At 35.9% G+C, this 21449-nt stretch overlaps 1 protein-coding gene across 1 annotated transcript; it reads left to right on the forward strand.

Annotated features, from left to right (window-relative positions):
- The first annotated feature begins 40 nt into the window (after positions 1-40).
- Positions 41-21072, forward strand: NIPAL1 (NIPA like domain containing 1). Its single transcript, XM_051964921.1, has 6 exons — positions 41-177; positions 11644-11910; positions 13377-13433; positions 15606-15696; positions 17279-17439; positions 18011-21072. The coding sequence occupies exons 1-6, from the start codon at positions 126-128 to the stop codon at positions 18616-18618; spliced, it is 1236 nt and encodes a 411-aa protein (XP_051820881.1). The 5' UTR covers positions 41-125; the 3' UTR covers positions 18619-21072.
- Positions 21073-21449: the final 377 nt, after the last annotated feature.

A 21449-nucleotide genomic window follows, 5' to 3' on the forward strand; every position in this document is an offset into this window, starting at 1 on the left:
GCCGGTGGAGTGGCAAGTCCCGGACTGGGTTGGGGGGTGCGGGCTTAGTTGTCTTGCCATGGGGCGGGGGAGAGGGGCGGCTCGGTGAGGAGCGTGGGTCAGCCGCGGAGCCCCGTCCCGGGACCATGGGGGAGCGGGTGCTGGTGCCGCCGCCTGCCGGACAGCCTTGCCTGCCAGGTGAGGAGGGCGTGTGGGTGGGACGGGGAAGGGGATGCGGCGTGGGCTGGGGGAGACGGGGATCACGCGTCCCGCAGGTACAGCAGCGCCATTGGTCCGAGGCGTTGGAGACGCGACCTCTCCTTCCTCGGAGGTGGCCACACAATTGCCCATCGTCCGCCTCTGCTTGGGGAGAAGGGGAACCTTTCGCTGCTTGCCTGTAGCCCGGGATTTCCACCCCAGAACCGAGTCGCGACTAGTTTGGAGCTCATCAGACCTTTGCGTTTGAATATTGCGCCTGGGGGGCAGCTGGATAGCGCAGGGTATGATAAGAGTGTCTGCCCTGAAGTCAGGAGGACTGAGTTCAAATGTGATCTCACTCACTTCACATTTCCTAGCTGAGTGACCTAGGCAAGTCACTTAACCCCAATTACCTCGGGGGCTTGGGGGGGGGAATTACGCTTGGGCTGGAAGGATGTACTTGGGGTATTCAAAGTCTCTAGGGTAACTCGCACTCCGAGACTTAATTACATTCCTGTCGGGAAACCTAATTTCCTGGCCCAGAATATGACCACCTTAAGAATATAGGCTTTGTTTCTCCAACCAGTCCAGTACCTGGCCTGGAGGAAGCCCTTCTCTAAGAGCTTCTCGAGGGGTTTGGGATCTCCGGTCCTGCCCTCTCGCAGACACCGTGACATCAGGAGGTGCTGCCATGATGTGCCAGTCATCCTGCCACCTCCACTCATCCTGGACTAGATGGCTCTGAAAGAGAGAGAGAGAGAGAGAGACGGATGATTGCACCCGTCATGCACTTGCATGTTATGGCATCACCTCCCGGATGTCATGGTCGATAACTGATTGGCTAGATAATAAATATTGATTAATATTACATATAATTATAACGTTATGTATTACACATAAAATATATAATATGCTGTGTATTATATTATGGATATAACGACTAGGACATTATAAATTGAAAGAAAAATTGAATTATGCATAATTATACCGACCTGGTCTATGGGTGTGGAGCCTAAAATATACCATTAGATTTGGCTGATTTATTGAACTGGGTTTTTCCTTCCTGTTTTGGCTTTTGTTTGTTATAAGAAAGATAGATCTTTAAGTAGAAGAGAGGAAGACGTGTATTTTTGAATAAAATGATGTAAAACGAAGATCATGAATAAAAACATTTTTAAAGATTGAGTTTATAAAAAATCATGACTGTCATCAGTGCTCCCTTTTCCACCCTAAACTGACAGGAGGAGTAAAATATTCCTGCTTCTGGCTGTCTTTGCTATCATTAATTAAATTTTTACTGGGAGAATTCAAGACTTGTTGAAATCGTATACTTGCCCATTTCTGGATTTGTATTTGACATTTCATCTTGACACTGTATCCTTAAGACCTTGGACTTTGTTTAACCCCTAGGGGATGGCACTCTGAGTGGAAAATCACCTTTTCTAATTTTTGTTTTTTTGGTACTTTCTATGAATTGGTTTTCTGTGACTTGGTTTGGGGCCCAGCCAAGTAAAAAGTCTGAAATGTAATCTAAAAATGCTTTTAGGAAATAAAAGGAGAAAACAGGAATAATCACTGAAGTAATGGGTTTTTGTTAGATTTTTAGGTTGGGAGTATCCATAGTAGTAGTTGTTTTTATGGGTCAGAACTCTGAACATGAAACAAAGGATTCTTACAAGGTACTAAGTCAGTAGAATTGATAGAGACAATGGCTATCTAATTTATCATGGTTCAGTATGATTGATTTAATCTTACAAGATGTTTTGAGCCAGAACTTGAAATGAGGTACTAAGTGGAATTGAGGAGACAATGGTTAAATCTAGTTTACCATTGATTTAATCCTACAACAAATAATGGCTTTCTAGTGATATAGTGATTGGTGTGTACTCAGTGTGGGGCATATAAACAAGAAGCTCTAAGGGCCAAAAACACAGACGCACTAGCAGCTCTCGGAACCAAGGCCAGACTGAAAGGCTCTCCAGAAAGCTGCCCAGCCCCAGAAAGGAGATATTAAAGGATCTGGACTATAAGAAAGCTAGCTGAGCCCCAAGTGAAGGAGACAATAAAGGATTTGGACTTTAAACCCTGGCTGCACTTGTGGTGGTTACTGAGCTGAAACGAAGGCTGCTCCCAGAGACCCCAAGAAAACCCCCAAAAGAGAATATTACATTTTAGAGAGAATATTTCAAGTAGTAATAGTAGTTCTTGTAGTAGCAGTAGTTGTTGCAGTTGTAGACATAGTCATTGTTGTGGTGGTTGTAATAAAATAAAGTAGTAGTAAAAACTGGTGTAGTTATATTAGTTGTTGTAGTTATATTAGTAGCAGTAACAGTAGTAGTAGTAGTAGTAGTAGTAGTAGTAGTAGTAGTAGTAGTAAAAACTTTGGCATTTATATATGATTTAAGGTTGCAGAGTACTCTACCTTTTTTGTTAAGGATACAAACAATGAAGGGAAGGAGGGAAGGAAAGCAAATACCTGAATAGTACATAAACTAGATAACAGAGTTGGATGAATTGTCCTCTGGAGCTCATTAGAATTATTTAATTATATTAATTAGAATTATTTCCTGATACTACATGTAATTTCAGACTTTTTCAGTGGGTTAGTTGTTTTTTTCTGAACTGATTTTTTTTTTTATATTTTCAAAACTTCTTTTTTTTAACAAGATGACAAGTAATACAGAAAAAATTCTTTTTAAAGAGTTGGCTGTAGGGATCCTGGAGATGGTGGGATCTAATGGAAAATGTATTATTAAAAGATATCAGTTTTTTAAATGGAGTTATTTCTAAGATAATTCAGAAACTTGAGTGTATTTTTTCCTTTCCTTAATAATAAACCAAAAGGCAAAGGTTATTCCAAGATGACCACTCAAGTTAGTTTGCCTAATGATCTGCGGGATCTGGGTGTGTGGATTATAAATCTGATTGTTTAAAGTATTTACAATGCTGAATTCATGAATGTCATTTAATTAGACATGATTAATCCTATTTCTCAGGTCCTTGTGCTAGCGGAACAGCCAGCAAAAAGGAAAGGGGACTGAGAGGATTTGGACTTTTATCTTTGAAGACTGAGAACCTAGATTCAAATTCTTTTAATCTTATTCTTTGTATATGTAAGAATAATCAGGTCTCTTAATCCATGGCTTTTTAAAGGGTCTTTCAGTTTCAAATATATGATCCTTCTGTTGTTGACCTAGCAATTCTTCTACTACATTTTGAGATTATCAGAGGAACTGTAGAATGTAAAAAATGTTAAGACTTAGACAGTCTGCTTCTTTTTCAAAGCACCTTTACATCTACTGAATCATCGTGTTTCTTCATAATATTCCTCAAGACTACCACTGTAGCAGCTGATTTTTGGATCAGGAGATGTGGGCACAAGTGCAAATTCTAGCACTGGGCAAGTTTCTTAATCTCAGGCTTATTTTTCTTAACTACAAAATTGTGATAATAATGATTCCACTCCTGACTTAAAAGGATTGTTATCAGGAAAGCACTTTATAAACCTCAACGGTTTACCTGTATCCGTGTAAGTTGTGATTTCTATTTACAAATGAGGAAACTGAGTCAGAGAAGTTAAATGACTAAGGTCACACAGCCAATTGGCAGCATTGCCCAAATTCTATGATAATGTGGACTTCTACTTTTCTTCCTGACTACCATTCTTGAGCTCATTCACTCCACTACATACAGGGAAATGGTTCAGGTCTACATATCTGAAAGTTCCACATTGTTAATTTTTTATTGTTGTTGTTACTTATTCTTCATTCTAAAAAATGACCATGGCATCATCCCAAGTAGCTCTGTGATAAAGCACAAGAATTAATATTTTCCACAATTTTGAGAGAATAAATCCTTCATATACTTAGAGAAAGAGATAGCTTGTATACTGTTTTGAAAAAAACTTTCTACCAAATTAATCTATTTAATAGCTTCTAGGCATGAGCTCCTTTTCCCCCATTATAGTTTGAATAAGTGTAGTGACCAGACTAAGTGCTTAATAAGTTGTTAGATTAATTGGCATGGGAGGCTACTGGAAACTAGGCAATTTATTTTATTAAAATAGTTGCCTAAAGGGCCACAGACACTTATTAGCAGTGACTTTAGGCAAGTCACTTAACTGGATTATCTTTGAAAAAAAAACAAAAAAGAAAGTTGCCTAGAATACTGGCAGATTTTGAATGAATGAATGAATCTCCTAGATGATTTCTCAATGAGGCAGGATTTGAACTCAGTTTTTTATGGCCTCTAGTCCAAGTCTCAACCTCAAAATAAATAATCTCTTCACTGATGTCCCTGTTTTGCTTTCTCCTGCCACTGCTATCTCCTCTTAAGCATCAGCTAATTAAATTATACCACAATATGAAATTGTTCAATTCCTGAGTCTGTGATGAGATGGGAGCAACTGAGCTGCCTTTTATTATTATCCTAGCACAGAGTTCGCACATCCTATCCTGTCTCTTTCCCAAAATGGTGAAAGAAGTACTTAAATGATCAAAGGTAATAAAAATGTCTGTTTCTTAGCATTGTTCCTAGACTGGGCCATTTCTCTTTAAGCATATGATTTAACATAAATTGTAAATGACCAAGAAAATAACAAAGTGGCATGTGAAAGTAGTCCTTCAACGAGTTGCAAGGTCTTTTATAGTAGGGACTATTTTCATTTTTTCTTGGTATCAGTACCTAGGACAGTATCTGGTACGGGATAGTTGCTTATAAATTCGTGATTGATTCTATTTCCTGCCCTTTCATCCTAAGGAATTTTTATCTTTGGTGATCTAGAGACATTAGCAATAGAAAGACCATAAAATGTGGAAACTACACTAAATGAGGTACAGAATATGATAATTAATAGAGCGTGGGAGTACTTTGCATTCTTGACTGCATTCCCAACTAGAAATTTTTTTCTGAATGATAGCACTAGGTATTTAACTGTTTAACATGAACAAAACGGATACTTCAGTTTTAATTTTGTTTGTATGGGTTGTATTTAAAGATTTTATCTTCTCTACCCCAAGTCCTATACTTGATTGTGGGTTTTGCCTCTGATCTTGGCGGTTGTGTGATCACAGACCAGTCAATTAACTTCTCCAGACCCCACCTATAAAGTGCCCCACACTGCTACTTATAAAGATTAAAATATTGTATGTTTAGATATCAATTATCATTAATTTCCCAAATTTATTTTATAATCTTTTCTATTCTTATTTCCTATCATTGAAAAATTTTTCACTGATATTATTTGTTTTTTATATCACTTTCCTTTAAAAATATACTCCTCTTCCATTTTCTCTGTAGAGATATATAAGAAAGAATAAACATTAAAACAGCATTTTCTACATGCCCGTTGTATTCATAGGATCATAGATTTGGAGCCAGATATAACCTTGAAGATCATCTAATTAAAACCCTTCATTTTATTAATGAAGATTTTCAAACATAAAGGTCATAACAAGTAAGATATATCAAAATAGAAATTTAGACTTAGGTCTTCCAATTCTGAATCAAGTACTGAAGAAATTTGGCTTCATGATAACTCTAGAATTGTAATTCTCTAAGGAGAAATAGCACGACCATAAAGGGAATTTATGTACTTAGAGTTAATTTCTTTTTTTTCCCCTCTCCTTTTTAAAAATAAGCTATTGCTTTAAAACAAAAAAAAAGGTTCCTATTGAATTCAACTGGGCAAGCATTTATTAAAGGCCTGTTTATGTGCCAAGTACTATTCTAGATGCTGAACATGCAAAGATAAAAATTAACACTATTGGCTTCTAGGAGCTTAAAATTCTATGGAACATGAAAGGCAGGATACAATATCTATATAATCAAATATCTAATATGTGAATGTAATATGAAAAATAGCTTAACAGTAGTAGTAGAATAAAAAGTATAAGTGCCAGTTGATGGGGGGGAGGGAGGGGAATGATTAAACAAATTGCAGTGTATAAATAGAATGGGAATATTAATGTTCCATACAAACTAATATGAAGAATTCTAAGAGCTACAAGGAGACTTATTTGAACTGATATAAATCAAATTAAGCAGAACAAAGAAAACTTTTTACAGAAAGATGACCAGTGGAGTGGGTAGCCACAAACAATATAATACCTCCCAAAGAGCATATAGACAACTTACTCTCTGGTAGGAAGGACTTAATCACTCCTTAGTCTGGGTTCCCAGAGGATTACCACCAGTGCTCAACCTACAACTTGAATTGTAAGTGTCATCATCTTTTTTCTATCTCAGGAATTATTCATAAAAGTTCCTTGATGATTGTAGCTTCTGTGAGGAACAGATGTTTCCACTGCTAAGCTAAGTCGTTCAAGCTTTATTTGACTTACATCTCAGGCAAATTAACTGTACGAATTAGGTGGTTCCTCTGATTCTCACCTTCCAAGCTGTTCTGCTTATTTAGGTTTATTCCTCTACAGCAACTACAGCACACATTACTTTCAGCTTTAAATTCAGTAGAAAGAGTTCTGAAATCCTTTCTATTCGTATCTCTCTTCCTCTCCCCCTTCGCTCCCCCCTCTTTTTTCTTCCTCCTCTCTCTCTCTCTCTCTCTCTCTCTCTTTCTCTTTCACTATTTTTTTTACAATAGTACCAAAAATGATCATAATAATTGGTATTTATCTAATGTTTTGAATTCTTCAAAGCATTTAATTTACAACTCGTGGATAAATCCTGCAAATATTATATTCTCAGTGAGATTCAATGATTTGCACTTAACACAACTAGTCATGTAGCTAAAAAGCATGAAAACTGGTATTTGAACTCTATCCTTTCTGAATCCAAGTTAAGTGGGTTATCCACTATGCTCTCTGATTTAGTGAGATGATGAGAATTGAATGCCTGTTTCCTCAGTTATCTATCATTCCACACTCATTACTTCCTGAGGGGATGATGATTAATTTACCATTCACTGGATTTCCCACTAAGTAACACTAAAATAAACAATTCCTCCATTTCTCTGTCCTTTTTTTTTATTTCTTCATGCTCTTTATGCATCAGTCAAAAGTTAGCACGCGATGAAAAAGTTCAGTTCCTGGAATTAAGAATCGAATTGGAGCAGCTGGGATGCTTTTGACTCCACTCCTGCCAGGGATACTACCACATACTCTCATTTGTTCTAATTTCCACTGTATACAATGGATATTTGCACATTACAAAGATCATTTTATTTCCTACCCATCCTTCATCTTCACTTCTCCCTATAAATGTAGGAGACAATCTGCCATGACTGCTTAGAAAGAACATTGTTTCCCTGGTATGGAATCCTCCTACACTGATTCCTGGGATGGAGTTTTGAAATAGTTATGTTAACCACATATTAAGTGACATGAATGCTACTGGGGGTGGAATTTACTTGGCCAGTCTAGCCAAACGGCTTGAGTTGTTTCTGTTTTTTTCAGCTAGGAATGTAACTGCTACTGATTTGCTATGCAGAAACCCCCCCTTACAATCACTTTAAGATTTTGGGGGGCAGAGAGGTGGGACTAGAAAGCAGACACATTGCCTAGTGTCGGATGCACGAAAGCTTTCAGTATTCCTTGCTAAGAAAAGACTGGTGAAAATCCTAGAACAACACTGAAAAGTGTCTGAACTGAAGAAATCTAATCAGAGTTGTTACAGCAATACGCTATCAGGGGTCCTCAAACTATGGCCCGTGGGCCAGATGTAGCAGCTGAGGATGTTTATCCCCCTCACCAGGGCTATGAAGTTTCTTTATTTAAATGTCCACAAAACAAAGTTTTTGTTTTTATCATAGTCCGGCCCTCCAACAGTCTGAGGGACAGTGAACTGGTCCCCTATTTAAAAAGTTTGAGGACCCCAAATCATAATTTTACTCTTTTACTCTGCAATGTGATTGATCTGCCAGATTCTGGAAAGTATTTTAAGGTTCCTGAAATGTTTAGAAGACACACTTCTCGGTTCTCATCATTTTTGATATCTGTTTAAGCAATAAAAATGAGACACTATCTGTCTTATCTGTCTTATTATCCTGGAAAGATAAATGGGCTAAGAGAAATGAAACCACTAAGCTTTTCAATCTCACCATTATCTTAGACTTGAATGTTTCTTCCTTTTCTAAATTCTTGATGTAGCAATACTTAGAGAGTCATGTAACAACCTGGCAAAATTAGAACTGTTTTGGTGTCTGAAAAGGGAAAGGAAGACCTGGGGAAAGAGGAAGAGAGAACACTAGAGCTTAGAAGGAATTTGCCCTGCGCGTACCAGAAAGCCTCAGGATCTCAAGTAGACCAAATGCATTGGCTTTTGCCTTCTTTGCTCCTGAGATGAATTTGTCAAATTGGGGAGGTTCTAGCCCATTCCCAAGGAGTTCAACTTCTGCCCCGGGTATGGCTTTTGAACCACCTCCTCTTCCCCAATCCCTGGCAGAATGAAGGAAGGGGATGGAGGCAGAGGAAGGATGGTAAATAAGAAAAGGTCAACAGGAGTCATCTTCCTTGGTTCTTCAAGTAGACAAGAAATTATCCAGAGTAGGGAGGTCACTGGTGGCTAAAAACTCCACAAGGGAGCTTGACCTGAATTGATAGGGCTATGACATGGGGTTAGCAGAAAGAGTTATGCTCACCTCCATGTTGGGTGCCCAAGGGAGAAAGGCCAGATTCCACTCTCTAATATAATCTTGTGCTCCTTATGGGGGGCAAGTACAGATTCTCTACTGCTGCAAAACTGATTTATTTATCAGACATTAATGAATTTTTCTTTGAATAAATACTTTGAGAGGTATGTTTGCATGCTTAAAAAAAAATAAAACTATTTGGGGGCAGCCAAGTGGTGCAGTGAATAGAGCACCAGACCTGAAGGCAGGAGGATCTGAGTTCAAATCTGTCCTCAGACACTTAACACGTCCTGACTGTGTGACTCTGGGCAAGTCACTTAACTCCAATTGCCTCAGCAGAAAAATAAAGTAAAAATAACCATCTGTTCCCCTTTGAGCATATCTATTCACTAAGTCAAGTATGAATACTTTTGAACATGAACATAAGGTCCTTTATTATCTTCATAATTCTTCATAATTAAGGAAAAGCAACTGTAACTTTATGTTAAAATTCAATTGCTACTCTGCCTTTTTGATCTAAAATTTTCTCCATGTCGCTTCAATTGAATTCAACAAAAACTTGGTAACTGTCTGTTGTGGGAGATGCAAAGTTTAGAAAAGACATATTGACAGATAGCAATAATTTCTTTGCCATTTAGCATTATCTCACTATAAGGAATTTCGGGGATTTTTTCCAATATTTGAAAATCTCATTTAACATTTAATATTTATTTATTATAATAATAGCAAATATTTATTGTTTAATGGAATTAATTCAATTGAGTCATTTGTTCGTTTAGCTTTCAGTACATTAAAAAAATCACAGATAGGGCTTATACCCCAAAGAGATACTAAAGAAGGGAAAGGGACCTGTATGTGCCAAAATGTTTGTGGCATCCCTGTTTGTAGTGGCTAGAAGCTGGAAAATGAATGGATGCCCATCAGTTGGAGAATGGTTGAGTAAATTGTGGTATGTGAACGTTATGGAATATTATTGTTCTGGAAGAAATGACCAGCAGGATGAATACAGAGCGGACTGGCGAGACTTACATGAATGGATGCTAAGTGAAATGAGCAGAACCAGGAGATCATTATATGCCTCAGCAATGATACTGTTTGAGGATGTATTCTGATGGAAATGGATCTCTTCGATAAAGAGACCTAACTCAGTTTCAATTGATCAAGGATGGACAGAAGCAGCTACACCCAAAGAAAGAACACTGGGAGATGAATATAAACTGCTTGCATTTTTGTTTTTCTTCCCGGGTTATTTCTACCTTCTGAATCCAATTCTCCCTGTGCAACAAGAGAACTGTTCGGTTCTGCACACATATATTGTATTTAGGATATGCTGTGATATATTTAACATGTAAAGGACTGCTTGCCATCTGGGGGAGGGGGTGGAGGGAGGGAGGGGAAAAATTGGAACAGAAGTGAGTGCAAGGGATAATGTTGTAAAAAATTACCTGGCATGGGTTCTGTCAATAAAAAGTTATTTAAAAAAAAATCACAGATACACAACTCAATTTGGTATTAGGCTTAATTTCATTTAGAGGGCAAGTTAGAAAACCTGAGGATTTGTTCTCTTCAGTTAACACTGGTATGAAAAAGTAACCACAGTTGACTGATTTGGGAGAATGCTTTCTTAAATCACCAAGTAGATGATTTAGGTTCCTTGTGGAATAGTTATTGTTTGTTAAATGAGGCGAATGTGCCAAGTGTTCTACCCAATCCTAGAGGAAACAATGGGTTGGAGGAAAGAGCTTTGGGGTCAAGGCTTGATTTCAAGTCCCAGATCCAAGACTTAGCTATATGACCAGAGGTGTGTCCCTTAAACTTTATCAACTTCAGTTACCTTAAATATAAAATAGAGATAATACTATTTACACTTTGAAAGTGATCCAAAAGGTTATGGAAAGATACTGGGTGGGCCAGGAATGAGTACACATTCTTATTACCTCTGCTGGGGTTGTTGGAGGCTGATGAATCACTTGTGCCAGTGAGTTCTGTGTTTATTAGTGGTATGTAAGCCATTTGGGTATCCACTCTGAATCCAGAACCTTTGTGGTGAGCAGGAGACTAATGGGCTGCTTAAGGATAGAAACAGGACAGTTTAAATCTTCAGGTTGATCTGCAATGAGATTGGATCCCTACCACTAAACTTTCAGCCTCAATGAGACAGGGAGACTTGAGTGCCTCCACTCCTTCCCCTCCAGATAAAAATAAAGTAGTATATATAAGTCAGCTGCATGATATCACCAGCAAGGACTTCCAGCTCTGAATGTTGGCAGGATGAACATTTTATTTTCAGTCATTTTTCTGTTGCATCCAATTCTTCTTGACCCACCCCATTTGGGTTTGTTTGTTTTTTGGCAAAGACATTGGATGGTTCACCATTTCCTTCTGCAGTTCATTTTACAGATGTGGAAACTGAAACAGGGTGAAATGACTTCTTGAGGGTTACGTATTTAGTATCTGAAGTCAGATTTGAACTGAGGAAGATGTCTTCCTGACTCAAAACCCAACACTTTAAAGAATACTGGAAAATGGATATTGGGTTCAATAGCCTTTGATATCAAAAGAAAAAGAAGAAAGTCTCTTGGATGTTTAATAGATCCCCTTTGGCAGAGAGAAAGGAATGGGCATGAATTGCACTAGATGGAAAGGTACTAAGGGGTATCTTTCCTATAAAGGGAAATACCTACACTGAGGAGATCATATATTCCCTGAAAAACAAGACAAACTACCTAGCTCAGAGGACTGTTGTGGAACCTTAAGGTAAAATGTTAAGGTGGTATGAATGGGTGCAATTATTATTCCCCTGTCTGGTGAAGGTGGACATGGGAGATTTAATAAAGCACATTTTCATCTCTGTAATGTCTCTCCTATTTTTCTTCTAGGCTCTGTGCTCTCTCTAGTATGTTCCAATTCTTACCAGGCATGGTGCCAAATCACCAATGTGTCACAGCTAAAGGCTTCTTATGTCACCCAAGAAAACAAGAATTCCAATGGAACAAACCTGAGCATTTCTACGTCTGCCGAGAACCAATACAGCCTCTTTCTTGGCTTAATTCTGGCCATAAGTTCCAGTGTGTTCATAGGCTCTAGCTTCATACTGAAAAAGAAGGGACTCTTAGAACTGGCTAAAAAGGGAATAACCAGAGCTGGTAAGAAACTAATGTCCCAAACAAATTATAACTTGCTTTTTTGCTCTTCCTCCCTTCTTTTCTTCCTTCTTCTTTTTTTCCCTTCCTTTCTTCTTTCTTTCCTTCCTTCCTTCCTTCCTTCCTTCCTTCCTCCCTTCCTCCCTTCTTTGCTTCCTTCCTTCCTCCCTTCTTTACTTCCTTGTTTCCTCCCTCTCTTCCTTCCTTCCTTCTTTCTTTCTCTTCCTTCCTTTTTTCCTCCTTCCATTCCTCCCTCCCTTCTTTTCTTTCTTTTTCTTTCTCTCTCTTCATTTCTTTCTCTTCCTTTCTGTTTTTCTTATTTACTTGCTTGCTTTCCTTTTTCCTTCCTTTCTTATTTCTTCTCTTTTTCTCTCTTTCTTCCTGTTTTGCTAATGCAATTATTTTATTTAAGAAAATTTTTAATTTAAAAAAAAGAATATAACACTCTTGATGGAAGGGAGGATATAGGTTTTAAAAGAACCACTTCAGAATATGAGATTTCAGAATAAATAAGTCTAATGACTTAAGCTTTACTGTTCAAGCCATTTAGCTGTGGAATACTCAAAAGACCTTCCTTTTTTAAATTAAAAAAAAATTTCAAAAAAATTAAACCTTAGGGAATTATTTTCTTTAAAAATATTGCAGTATCATCTTTAAAAATAAAAGATCACATAATATTCATTTAAGTTGTCATCTGTCATAAGATTTTAGTATTTAATGTTAAGGAATTCTCAATCTGGTAAAAACCTATGGACCCTTCTCAGAATGTTTTTTTAGGTGCACAAAATAAAATACATATGATTATAAACCATTTGCATTGAATTTCGCATCTAAATTCACAGACTCCCTGAAACCCATCCACAGATTTTTTTGAAGTCCGTTAAAAAAAGAAAAGAAAACCCTGATCAAGTAAATTCCCCTCCCTCACTTTACAGATGAGGAAACTGACACCCAAAGAGATAAAATGCCTGCTCAAAGTTGTAGCTCAAGTTAGTAGCACAGCTAATACTTAAACTGTGGTTTTTTGAGTCCTCATTCATTACTCTTTCTACTGTATCATATCTGCCTTAAAAAAAAATAATCTTATACATAATTATGTTAAGTCTTATATTAAGTCTTGACTTAAATCATTCAGAAAGCCTTTCCCAGTGGAATTGATAAGTGGTTCAGCATCTCCAGATTTGTTCTTCTCTAATTGGGAGACTACTGTCTATGCTATAATCAATCTCTTCTCCTTATAATAATAAACAGGAAAGACTAAATGTGCCCTTTATCCTCATTTCTTTTTTCTCTTTCTATATCCAGAAGCAGAAAAGAGAAAACTTCAGATATTTTTGGGAAATTATTGGTTAAACAGGCTTTGTCCCCATGCCCTATTTTTTCCTCCATTTTAGGTAATTGATCACAATAATAGTCCTCTGAGTTGGGGTTTCATCACTTTCCATGTTAAAATTTAGTTATTTTTCTAGGTCAAGGTGGACATTCTTATCTGAAGGAATGGCTGTGGTGGGCAGGATTACTCTCAAGTAAGTGTCCGATACCCACGGTACAGATGTGTGAAATTGCAAAAATTAAGAGTGTGATATTTTTCAGAATCTGATAAGAGTAGATTATCTCCGTGGTAGAGATTATGTCCATTTACCAAGCTTCTATATAGAAGTAGCTAATATCTATAAGAAAGGGGATTGGACTTGATTTCACTGGTTTCCCAGCTGAGGAAACCCTCTCTACCAACAAAAGTGTGCCTTCTCAATTTATAATCAAAGGAAGTTGCCTAAAACATCAGGGTAAAGTGATTGCTCAGAATAACACAACTAACTGTTATAATTAAAAAACAACATATAAGTTTTTATATATTATTATGAGTGGACATATTATTTCATTGTATGTCTCAAATGATTTTTATTTCCTTTGTATTATCTCTATAGACCAGGAATAATGGAGGGAAGAGATATGCAAAGTGTGATATTCAGACATGTATTTCCCCTTTGAATTCTTGCCTCATACATTTTGAAAAGAAAACCAAGACCAGGTGTTCTTCACATATTTTACCTATATATTTTTTTCCTGCTCTGAAACTCTAATTGTGCCATTAATAGATCTAAGTGCCCAATGTTCTTGTTAAAGCAGAATCATAATTAAAATAAGTCAGGGCTTGTCACATTAGTACCTTTCAACTACTTACAAATCACTTACTCTTTGTAACCAAAGGCTTGCAACTTTCTTGTTGTTTTACATTCTAGAACAGTGGTTTTTAGGAATTTTGAGGACTTACTTACAGAAGGGAAACATTTTAGATTCAAATCAACTTTGCTACTTATTAACTTTGACATTGCGAGACACAATGATTGAGAATCTCAAATATGAATATAAGTAGCTAATCTTTGAATTCAGATTTCTATACATCCTATTTTTCTAAAACAATGTTTACTTGGTAGGTTAACTGGGGGAAAAGAGCCCTTTCATTTAGAGACAAAAAAGGAAAATGTATTCTATGGGAGGAAGTGATTCTGATAATGGATTTTTGTTTATTCTATGTTAAAAATGTAAGGCATATATGGAGTTTGAGGATTAGGAGGTAGAATTTTTCAGTTGGACATCTTAAATTATGTGAGCAAATTTCCAAAGGGTAAGGGGACAACACTTTGGCCCCAAATCTTCTCAATTGACAGCAAACTTCTAACTTTTATCCTTGCATTAGAAGTCAATTATATTTTTGGTTAAAGGAGGATTAATTTTGGAAATGATCTTGTGAATTTTTAAATAATGTACATCTGAAGACATCAGTCACCTAAAGATTAGACTGTTCTATTATAGGTTCCATAGAACCTCACTCCTTAACTCTCCTCACTCTGGATTCCAGTGAAACTGGCTTCTTTGCTATTATTCACACAAGACCCTTCTGTCTCTTAGCTGTGTTCATTTTCACTGTTAAATGTTCTCCCTTTTCATTTCTGCCTTTTGGCTTCCCTCAAGTCCCAGATAAAATTCTACCTTCTGCAAGAAGTATCTTTCCTGATCTTAATTCTGATGTCCTCAACTTTAATTCTAGTACCTTTCTCATGTTAGTTGTTTTTCAATTTACCCTTTTTCTATTTTATTTGCATGTAGTTGTTTTTATGTTGTCTTCTGTGGTAGACTATGAGATCTTTGAGAACAGAGATTGATTTTTGTCTCTCTTTATCCCTCACATTTAGCAGAATAAGCACTGACTAAAATGCCTCTTAATAGGCTATTACCTACATCACACCATGGGTCACATCCGCAAATTTCTCTCATTTTGCTAACTCCATTCTTTGTTTTATGAAACAGTGAAGCTTCTTGAGGAGGAAGAGAAATGACACTTGGTATTCCCCATGTCTTCCTTTAATAGTTTCTTTATTTGGTTACCCAGATGCAATTGCAGTTGTGTTTTGGAAGTCTTTTAAATTCATATTAATCTATCTTATTTTTCATTGTGACTATTGGTCGTTTTATATTAGGTCAGTTTTCTTCCCTGGTTTATTGTAGGATAATGTATTCTGAAGCACTAATAAGTTTTCTGGATTCATTTCAAACCTCAAAATTTTCATATACGATTTGTTTATTTTTGCTTAGCCCAATCTTTGGTATGAATTCACTGCTTTTTTGTGTTATTTATTTTCATTTTCTAATAATTTACATTAACATTTGTGTCAACAATTCTGTTTGCTTTATAGTGGGAATAGGAGAGGCTGCAAATTTTGCTGCATATGCTTTTGCACCTGCAACATTGGTTACCCCTTTGGGGGCACTGAGTGTTCTTATAAGGTATGTGAGATTAAGGAAGAACTACTTGTAAGGGTGTTCATGCCATAATGATCTTAAACCGTAAAACTATACATGCAAACATGTACACATTTCTATACAAATATGTATGCATGTATTTATATGTGTCTATATATACAGGTTATATATATATCAGAGATACAAATAGAAATATTTTTCTCTTGGGACACTATACACAGACATCATTATATGTTTTGTTTTCTACTTGGCTTAAGCTGAGCATATTTTTTGACATTTCTTTCTTTTTTCTTTTTCTGAGGCAATTGGGGTAAATTAAGTGACTTGCCCAGGCTCATACAGCTAGACGCTGAGGCCAGATTTGAATTCAGCTCCTCCTGACTTCAGGGCTGGTGCTCTATCCACTAAGCCATCTAGCTGCTCCTTTGACATTCCATTTTACAAAAAATTCAGCCAAATTCAAGTTTACTTAAGCTATTACTCATGATAGTGAGCGAATAAATCATAATAAATCATGAATAAATTTTTTTTAAATACAGCATCCATTTGGAGTCACTTTTTGAACTTTTACTAAATTTTTTTACTTGTCTGCTTTTGGCTTTTTGTTTAGAATTCTTCTGATTTCATGTTATTTGCCAATTTAAATCAAACTCAAGTGAAGTTTGATAGGATCCTACAATTTGAGCTTGAAGGAACCTTGAAGACTTTCTAATTCAAACCTCATTCCATTTTACAGATAAAGAAACTGGTACCCACACAGATCAAGAGAATTGCTTATACTCACACAGTTAGTAAAGTAATCGATACAGAATTTGAACCCATGTCCTTTGACCACAAATCCAGAGCTCTTTCTTCGGAATTGGGGGCTTGAACTGAGTATTAAGGTCATGGATGAACATGACTCCAGTTTTTCTGAATTTGCCATTATTTCATTCCCAAATACAAGTATTTTGGCAGATCCATAACTCCTTCCAATTCCTGACCAATGCTATTTTTTCACTCCTTTTCTTTTCCCTTCTTAATCCATAATCATAGTTTAACCCCCAGTACAAACCATAAGCCTCAACTTCCTATGTTTTGCTGGGTCTGGTATAAATAGTATGCAAGTCATCTTCTCTGGGCCTTTCCTATACTTTTATATCCTAAGATGAATATTCTGTCACAGGGATAAAATATTAAAATAGAATTGAATAGAAGGGGTTTTGACTTTCTGCCACTTTTGCAATGAAAAATAGGAATGTTAAAAAAATTGTTCAAGATTTTTCAGTAATTCACAAAATGATTAAAACAATCATTTTCAACTTTAAAACTTTCCTTAAAAAGACTGAGGTTAACTATAGGTTAAATCAGAGGTGTTCGATGAGCAGCCAGAGGGCCACATACAGCCCACAGCACTCCTGAGTACAACCCAAACCATTTTAAAATATAATTGGGAAATATTTAACAAAATAAAAATACAATAAGATAATGTTAATACTGATCAAGATCATTTGGTTAGGGTACAGAATAGCATGTGCCATATTATGACTGTTTAAACACTATGTAATCAAAAATAAGTTGAATCAAAATGATTGCTTCTTGTTTTTTCCCTTTTCATCCCTAATAGTGCAATATTGTCAGCCCATTTTTTAAACGAGAGACTGAACATTCATGGGAAAATAGGCTGCATGTTAAGTATCTTGGGATCAACTGTGATGGTTATCCATGCCCCCAAAGAAGAGGAAGTCACATCTCTACACGATATGGAAATAAAACTAAAAGATCCAGGTCTGTAATTAAAACTCTATTAACACATATTCAAATTCTACTTCATTTTCTTCCCCTGGCTATGGTGTTTGTAATTTGTTCCCCTTTTTCTACAAGGAGGGAAGGTCCAGACTTGGGAATCTAATATGGAAAATACTTTTTACCAATACAGATTGGCATCTTATGTCATTTATAGTCCCAGAGAAAGACATTAAGAGGTTAAGGGATTTTCCTGTCATCAAATAGAATAAAATATCAGAATTAAGCTCCAGGTCTTCCTGACTCTCAGATTGACTGTCCACTCACCAATGAGATACCTCTTAGATATATTTTATTGTAACTATTCTGTTCATTACTAGTCTTATTAAGGGGATTATGAGTATTCTTGGGCATGACTATTAATTGCCTAGAAAGACAAAACATGATTCTTATTGTCAACATTACAAGTATGTGCATAAGAGATGCTTTAATATTTTGTTTCTGGTTCCAAACTAGTGGAAACAATGGCTTCCTAACTTAATACAAGCAAAATGATTTTGCAAAGCATTGCCTAACTTTGCTTCTTTTTTTCCCCCTCTTTCTTTCCAAACAGCATTTATTTCCTTTGCTGTGATCGTAATTGTGATCTCTTTGGTGCTGATTGTTGTCGTTGCTCCCAAAAGAGGTCAGACCAATATATTAATCTACATTTCAATTTGTTCAGTAATTGGAGTATTTTCAGTTTCTTCTGTCAAGGGCTTAGGACTTGCCATCAAGGAGCTGTTGGAACAGAAGCCAGTTTACAAGGATCCCTTTGTCTTTATTTTGTTGGCAACAATAATAGTCTCGGTCAGTACTCAGATTAACTATCTCAACAAAGCATTGGACACTTTTAATGCATCTCTAGTGACTCCTATTTATTATGTATTCTTCACGTCTATGGTGGTGATGTGTTCTGCCATCTTATTCAAAGAGTGGTACAGTATGACTGCCGGTGATGTCATTGGGACCCTGAGTGGATTCTTCACCATTGTTAATGGCATCTTTCTTCTGCATGCTTTTAAAAACACCGATATTACCTGGAGTCAATTGACAGATACTTCCAAAAAAGCCCAGTTATCTCCATATGTCAATGAAGATAGACACGCTTTATTGGAGAATATAGACTGTGACGATGATCTCACTTTATTTAATCGGATGGATAATCAGGGTCGCTGCTGATCTCCTGGATGAACAGTTTTGAAGAGGGGAAAAAGGAATGTATGCTTTTTTAAAGAACTGTCGAAATATTCAGCTGTATATTTTTCATGTTCACACATATGAAACCTATGTATTTGTTTTGGAAGAATAGCCATCTTCAGTCTTCCCACCTAAGGTAATCAATGGATAATTGGAATTTCAGTCCAACATTCTAAACAAGTAATTCAAGGGGGTTTGGGGTTTTTACAGGTCATTCTCTGATCAAGTTTGTTTGTTTTGCCATATTCATAACAGTCTGAAGAATTACAGTTTGCTTTCCTATTATAGAACCAACACATGTAAAGGGAAGTCTAGCAAAACAAGCATCTCATAACGCTGTAAAAATCTTATAGTGGCAACTGTGGAATATGACAATATGGTCTTTTGTTCAAGGGTTCAGAGTATATTTGAATTTTGAATTTTATTTTTCAAATTGAAAAAAATCTAAAGAACACCTGTAATCTTTCTATGGGATATATGTATCTTCCCTTTAAGCCTCAGAAAAAATACTATTGTGTTTTATTTGTGTAATATTGTGTTTTGTTTTCAAAACTTCTCCACAGAAGATCTCTGACTTCTCCACAGATATTAATGCCCAATTGTTCTTCTTTACAATTTACATTCCTTAGTTCCTTATTTTTTTCTTCCTTGGGAACTTTGTGAATTCAATGGAATTGCTGTCTTATTTCTTTAGAACAAATGACCCCGAGGTATGTTTGTCACGTGTAAACATGGCACAAGTAATGTCTCCATAGAACTCCATTAATACTTGGTTTTTATATGTTTTGGCTTACTTTATACTTTTGGTTTTTATACAGAAGAGTGTAAAGTTGCTATAGATAAATATTAGTCCCTTCTAATCACAAAATAAAACTTTTACATGAAAGAAATATTAAGCAAGTGAAAGAGAATCATCCTAATAAAGAATTCTATAAATCTGGTAGCATTTTTGGATCCCTGGTCTGACTAGGATAGAAATATAGACTTACATGATAGGTTCTTTTTTTAAATATGTCACCAAGTTAGATTGTTTATAGTATCTTCTGTCCCTCAACTTGCCCTCTAAAAATAGACTAGATTTGATACTTTTCTATTGGGGGAAGGAATTCAAAAGTATCTATCTTCTAAAATTAATAAGAATTCTTATAGAAATATTTTTAAAATGCTTATGGTTTGGCATAAGGTTTTTAAAAAATAATTTTTCCACATTAAATGACCAAATTTCAAATTATTTTAAATTCCCTACTCTAAACTAAATGGAAGAAAGCTCGATGTTCTTTGCATTTAAGATAAGTTAATTTTTGTTCACTCTGTACATTATGTTCTCATGATTCAGAGTATAAGAAAACCATAAATGGGAAAAATGGCTTCTTTCAAGAATACTTAAATGTACTCATATAAAGAATCCCATTTGTTATTCTATAAGGTTTTTCTTAATGTATAGTAAGTAAATTATTTTCATCAAATCCCTTTTTCTCTAAGGGATTTTTAATAAGCTATTTTAAAACACCAACTTTATGGTGTTTATTTGTTTTTCATGTATGAAAATTACCGTGAAATCCAGAATTTATCATTTTAAGTAATATATTAGCTGCTATTTTTTGTGAATTCTGAATCGTGATAAGTGACAGGTTATAAATCTTGTCTTATTTAAAATATATAAATCCAATAACAATTTTGTTGTTTTTTAGCAAAAGTTTTCAGAGGACTTTTATTGTTTAGTTTAGTTTTAGGTGGTTTAGATTATGTAAGGCCTGACAGTTTCCTGTAAAGATTAATCAATTAATGCAGACACCCTAAATGACTTAGCATATATGGCTTCCATGGATTTTTAGCACCTTATGCAAATGTGCAGAACAGCAATAATACACATCCATAGATTCCAGATTATCCATTGAAAGTCAGCTACCTTGAAATACCCACTCATTCTTAGATATCCCTATCTCAAAGGTTTTCCCATTTGAGTTGATGGGATCTTCTCTAAATTAATATTTTAAAAAAGAATTCTTTTATGCACTGAAAATACTATTTTGGGAATGGCTGAATAAATTGCATCTGAATATTTTTGTGATAGAATACTACCTACTAGAAAGAATGAGCAGAATGATTTTAGAAAAACATGGAGAGACTTGCATGAAATAATGCTGAGCAAAGTGAACAGAACCAAGAGAACATTATATGCAGTAACAGAAATATTGTTCAAAGAGTAACTGTGAATGACTAAGCCATTTAAATCAATTACAAGAGATTTATAAAAGAAAAAACTACCCACCTTCAGGGAAAGAACTGATATATAGCACTATGTGTTGTATGGTTCCACATATATCTGTATCGATTGTTGGCTCTCTGTAATGTGGATTTGGGAGAGAGGGGAGGGAAACAACTTGGAATTCCAAATGTAACCTCCAAAACAGTATATTAAAAAAAAAAAAAGCATTATTTTGAGAAGTCCACATACTTCACCAGACTGCCAAAGAGATCTGTGACACAAAATATATTTAGGACCCCTGATCTAGTCCAATAAACATCATTTCTTACGGAGTAGGAAACTCACTTTCCATCTTTCCTCTTTTTCCTCTGCTTCCAAAAATGTTCTAGTCTTCTCTATCCTAAAAACAAACAAAAACCCCCAAACTCCCTTTACTCCCTTGTTGTTCCTTCAAGCTATCATCCTATCAATATTCTTGAAGAGAAGTTTTGGTTCACATAGGCTTGCACTCATAAATGCGCACACATATACACACAATTCAGTGGAACTCCTTGACTGGAGCAAAAGGAAGTCATGATACTTAAATTCTAGATCTTACCCAGCC

Source organism: Antechinus flavipes, chromosome 6 (assembly GCF_016432865.1).
Source record: "Antechinus flavipes isolate AdamAnt ecotype Samford, QLD, Australia chromosome 6, AdamAnt_v2, whole genome shotgun sequence".
NCBI lineage: Eukaryota > Metazoa > Chordata > Mammalia > Dasyuromorphia > Dasyuridae > Antechinus > Antechinus flavipes.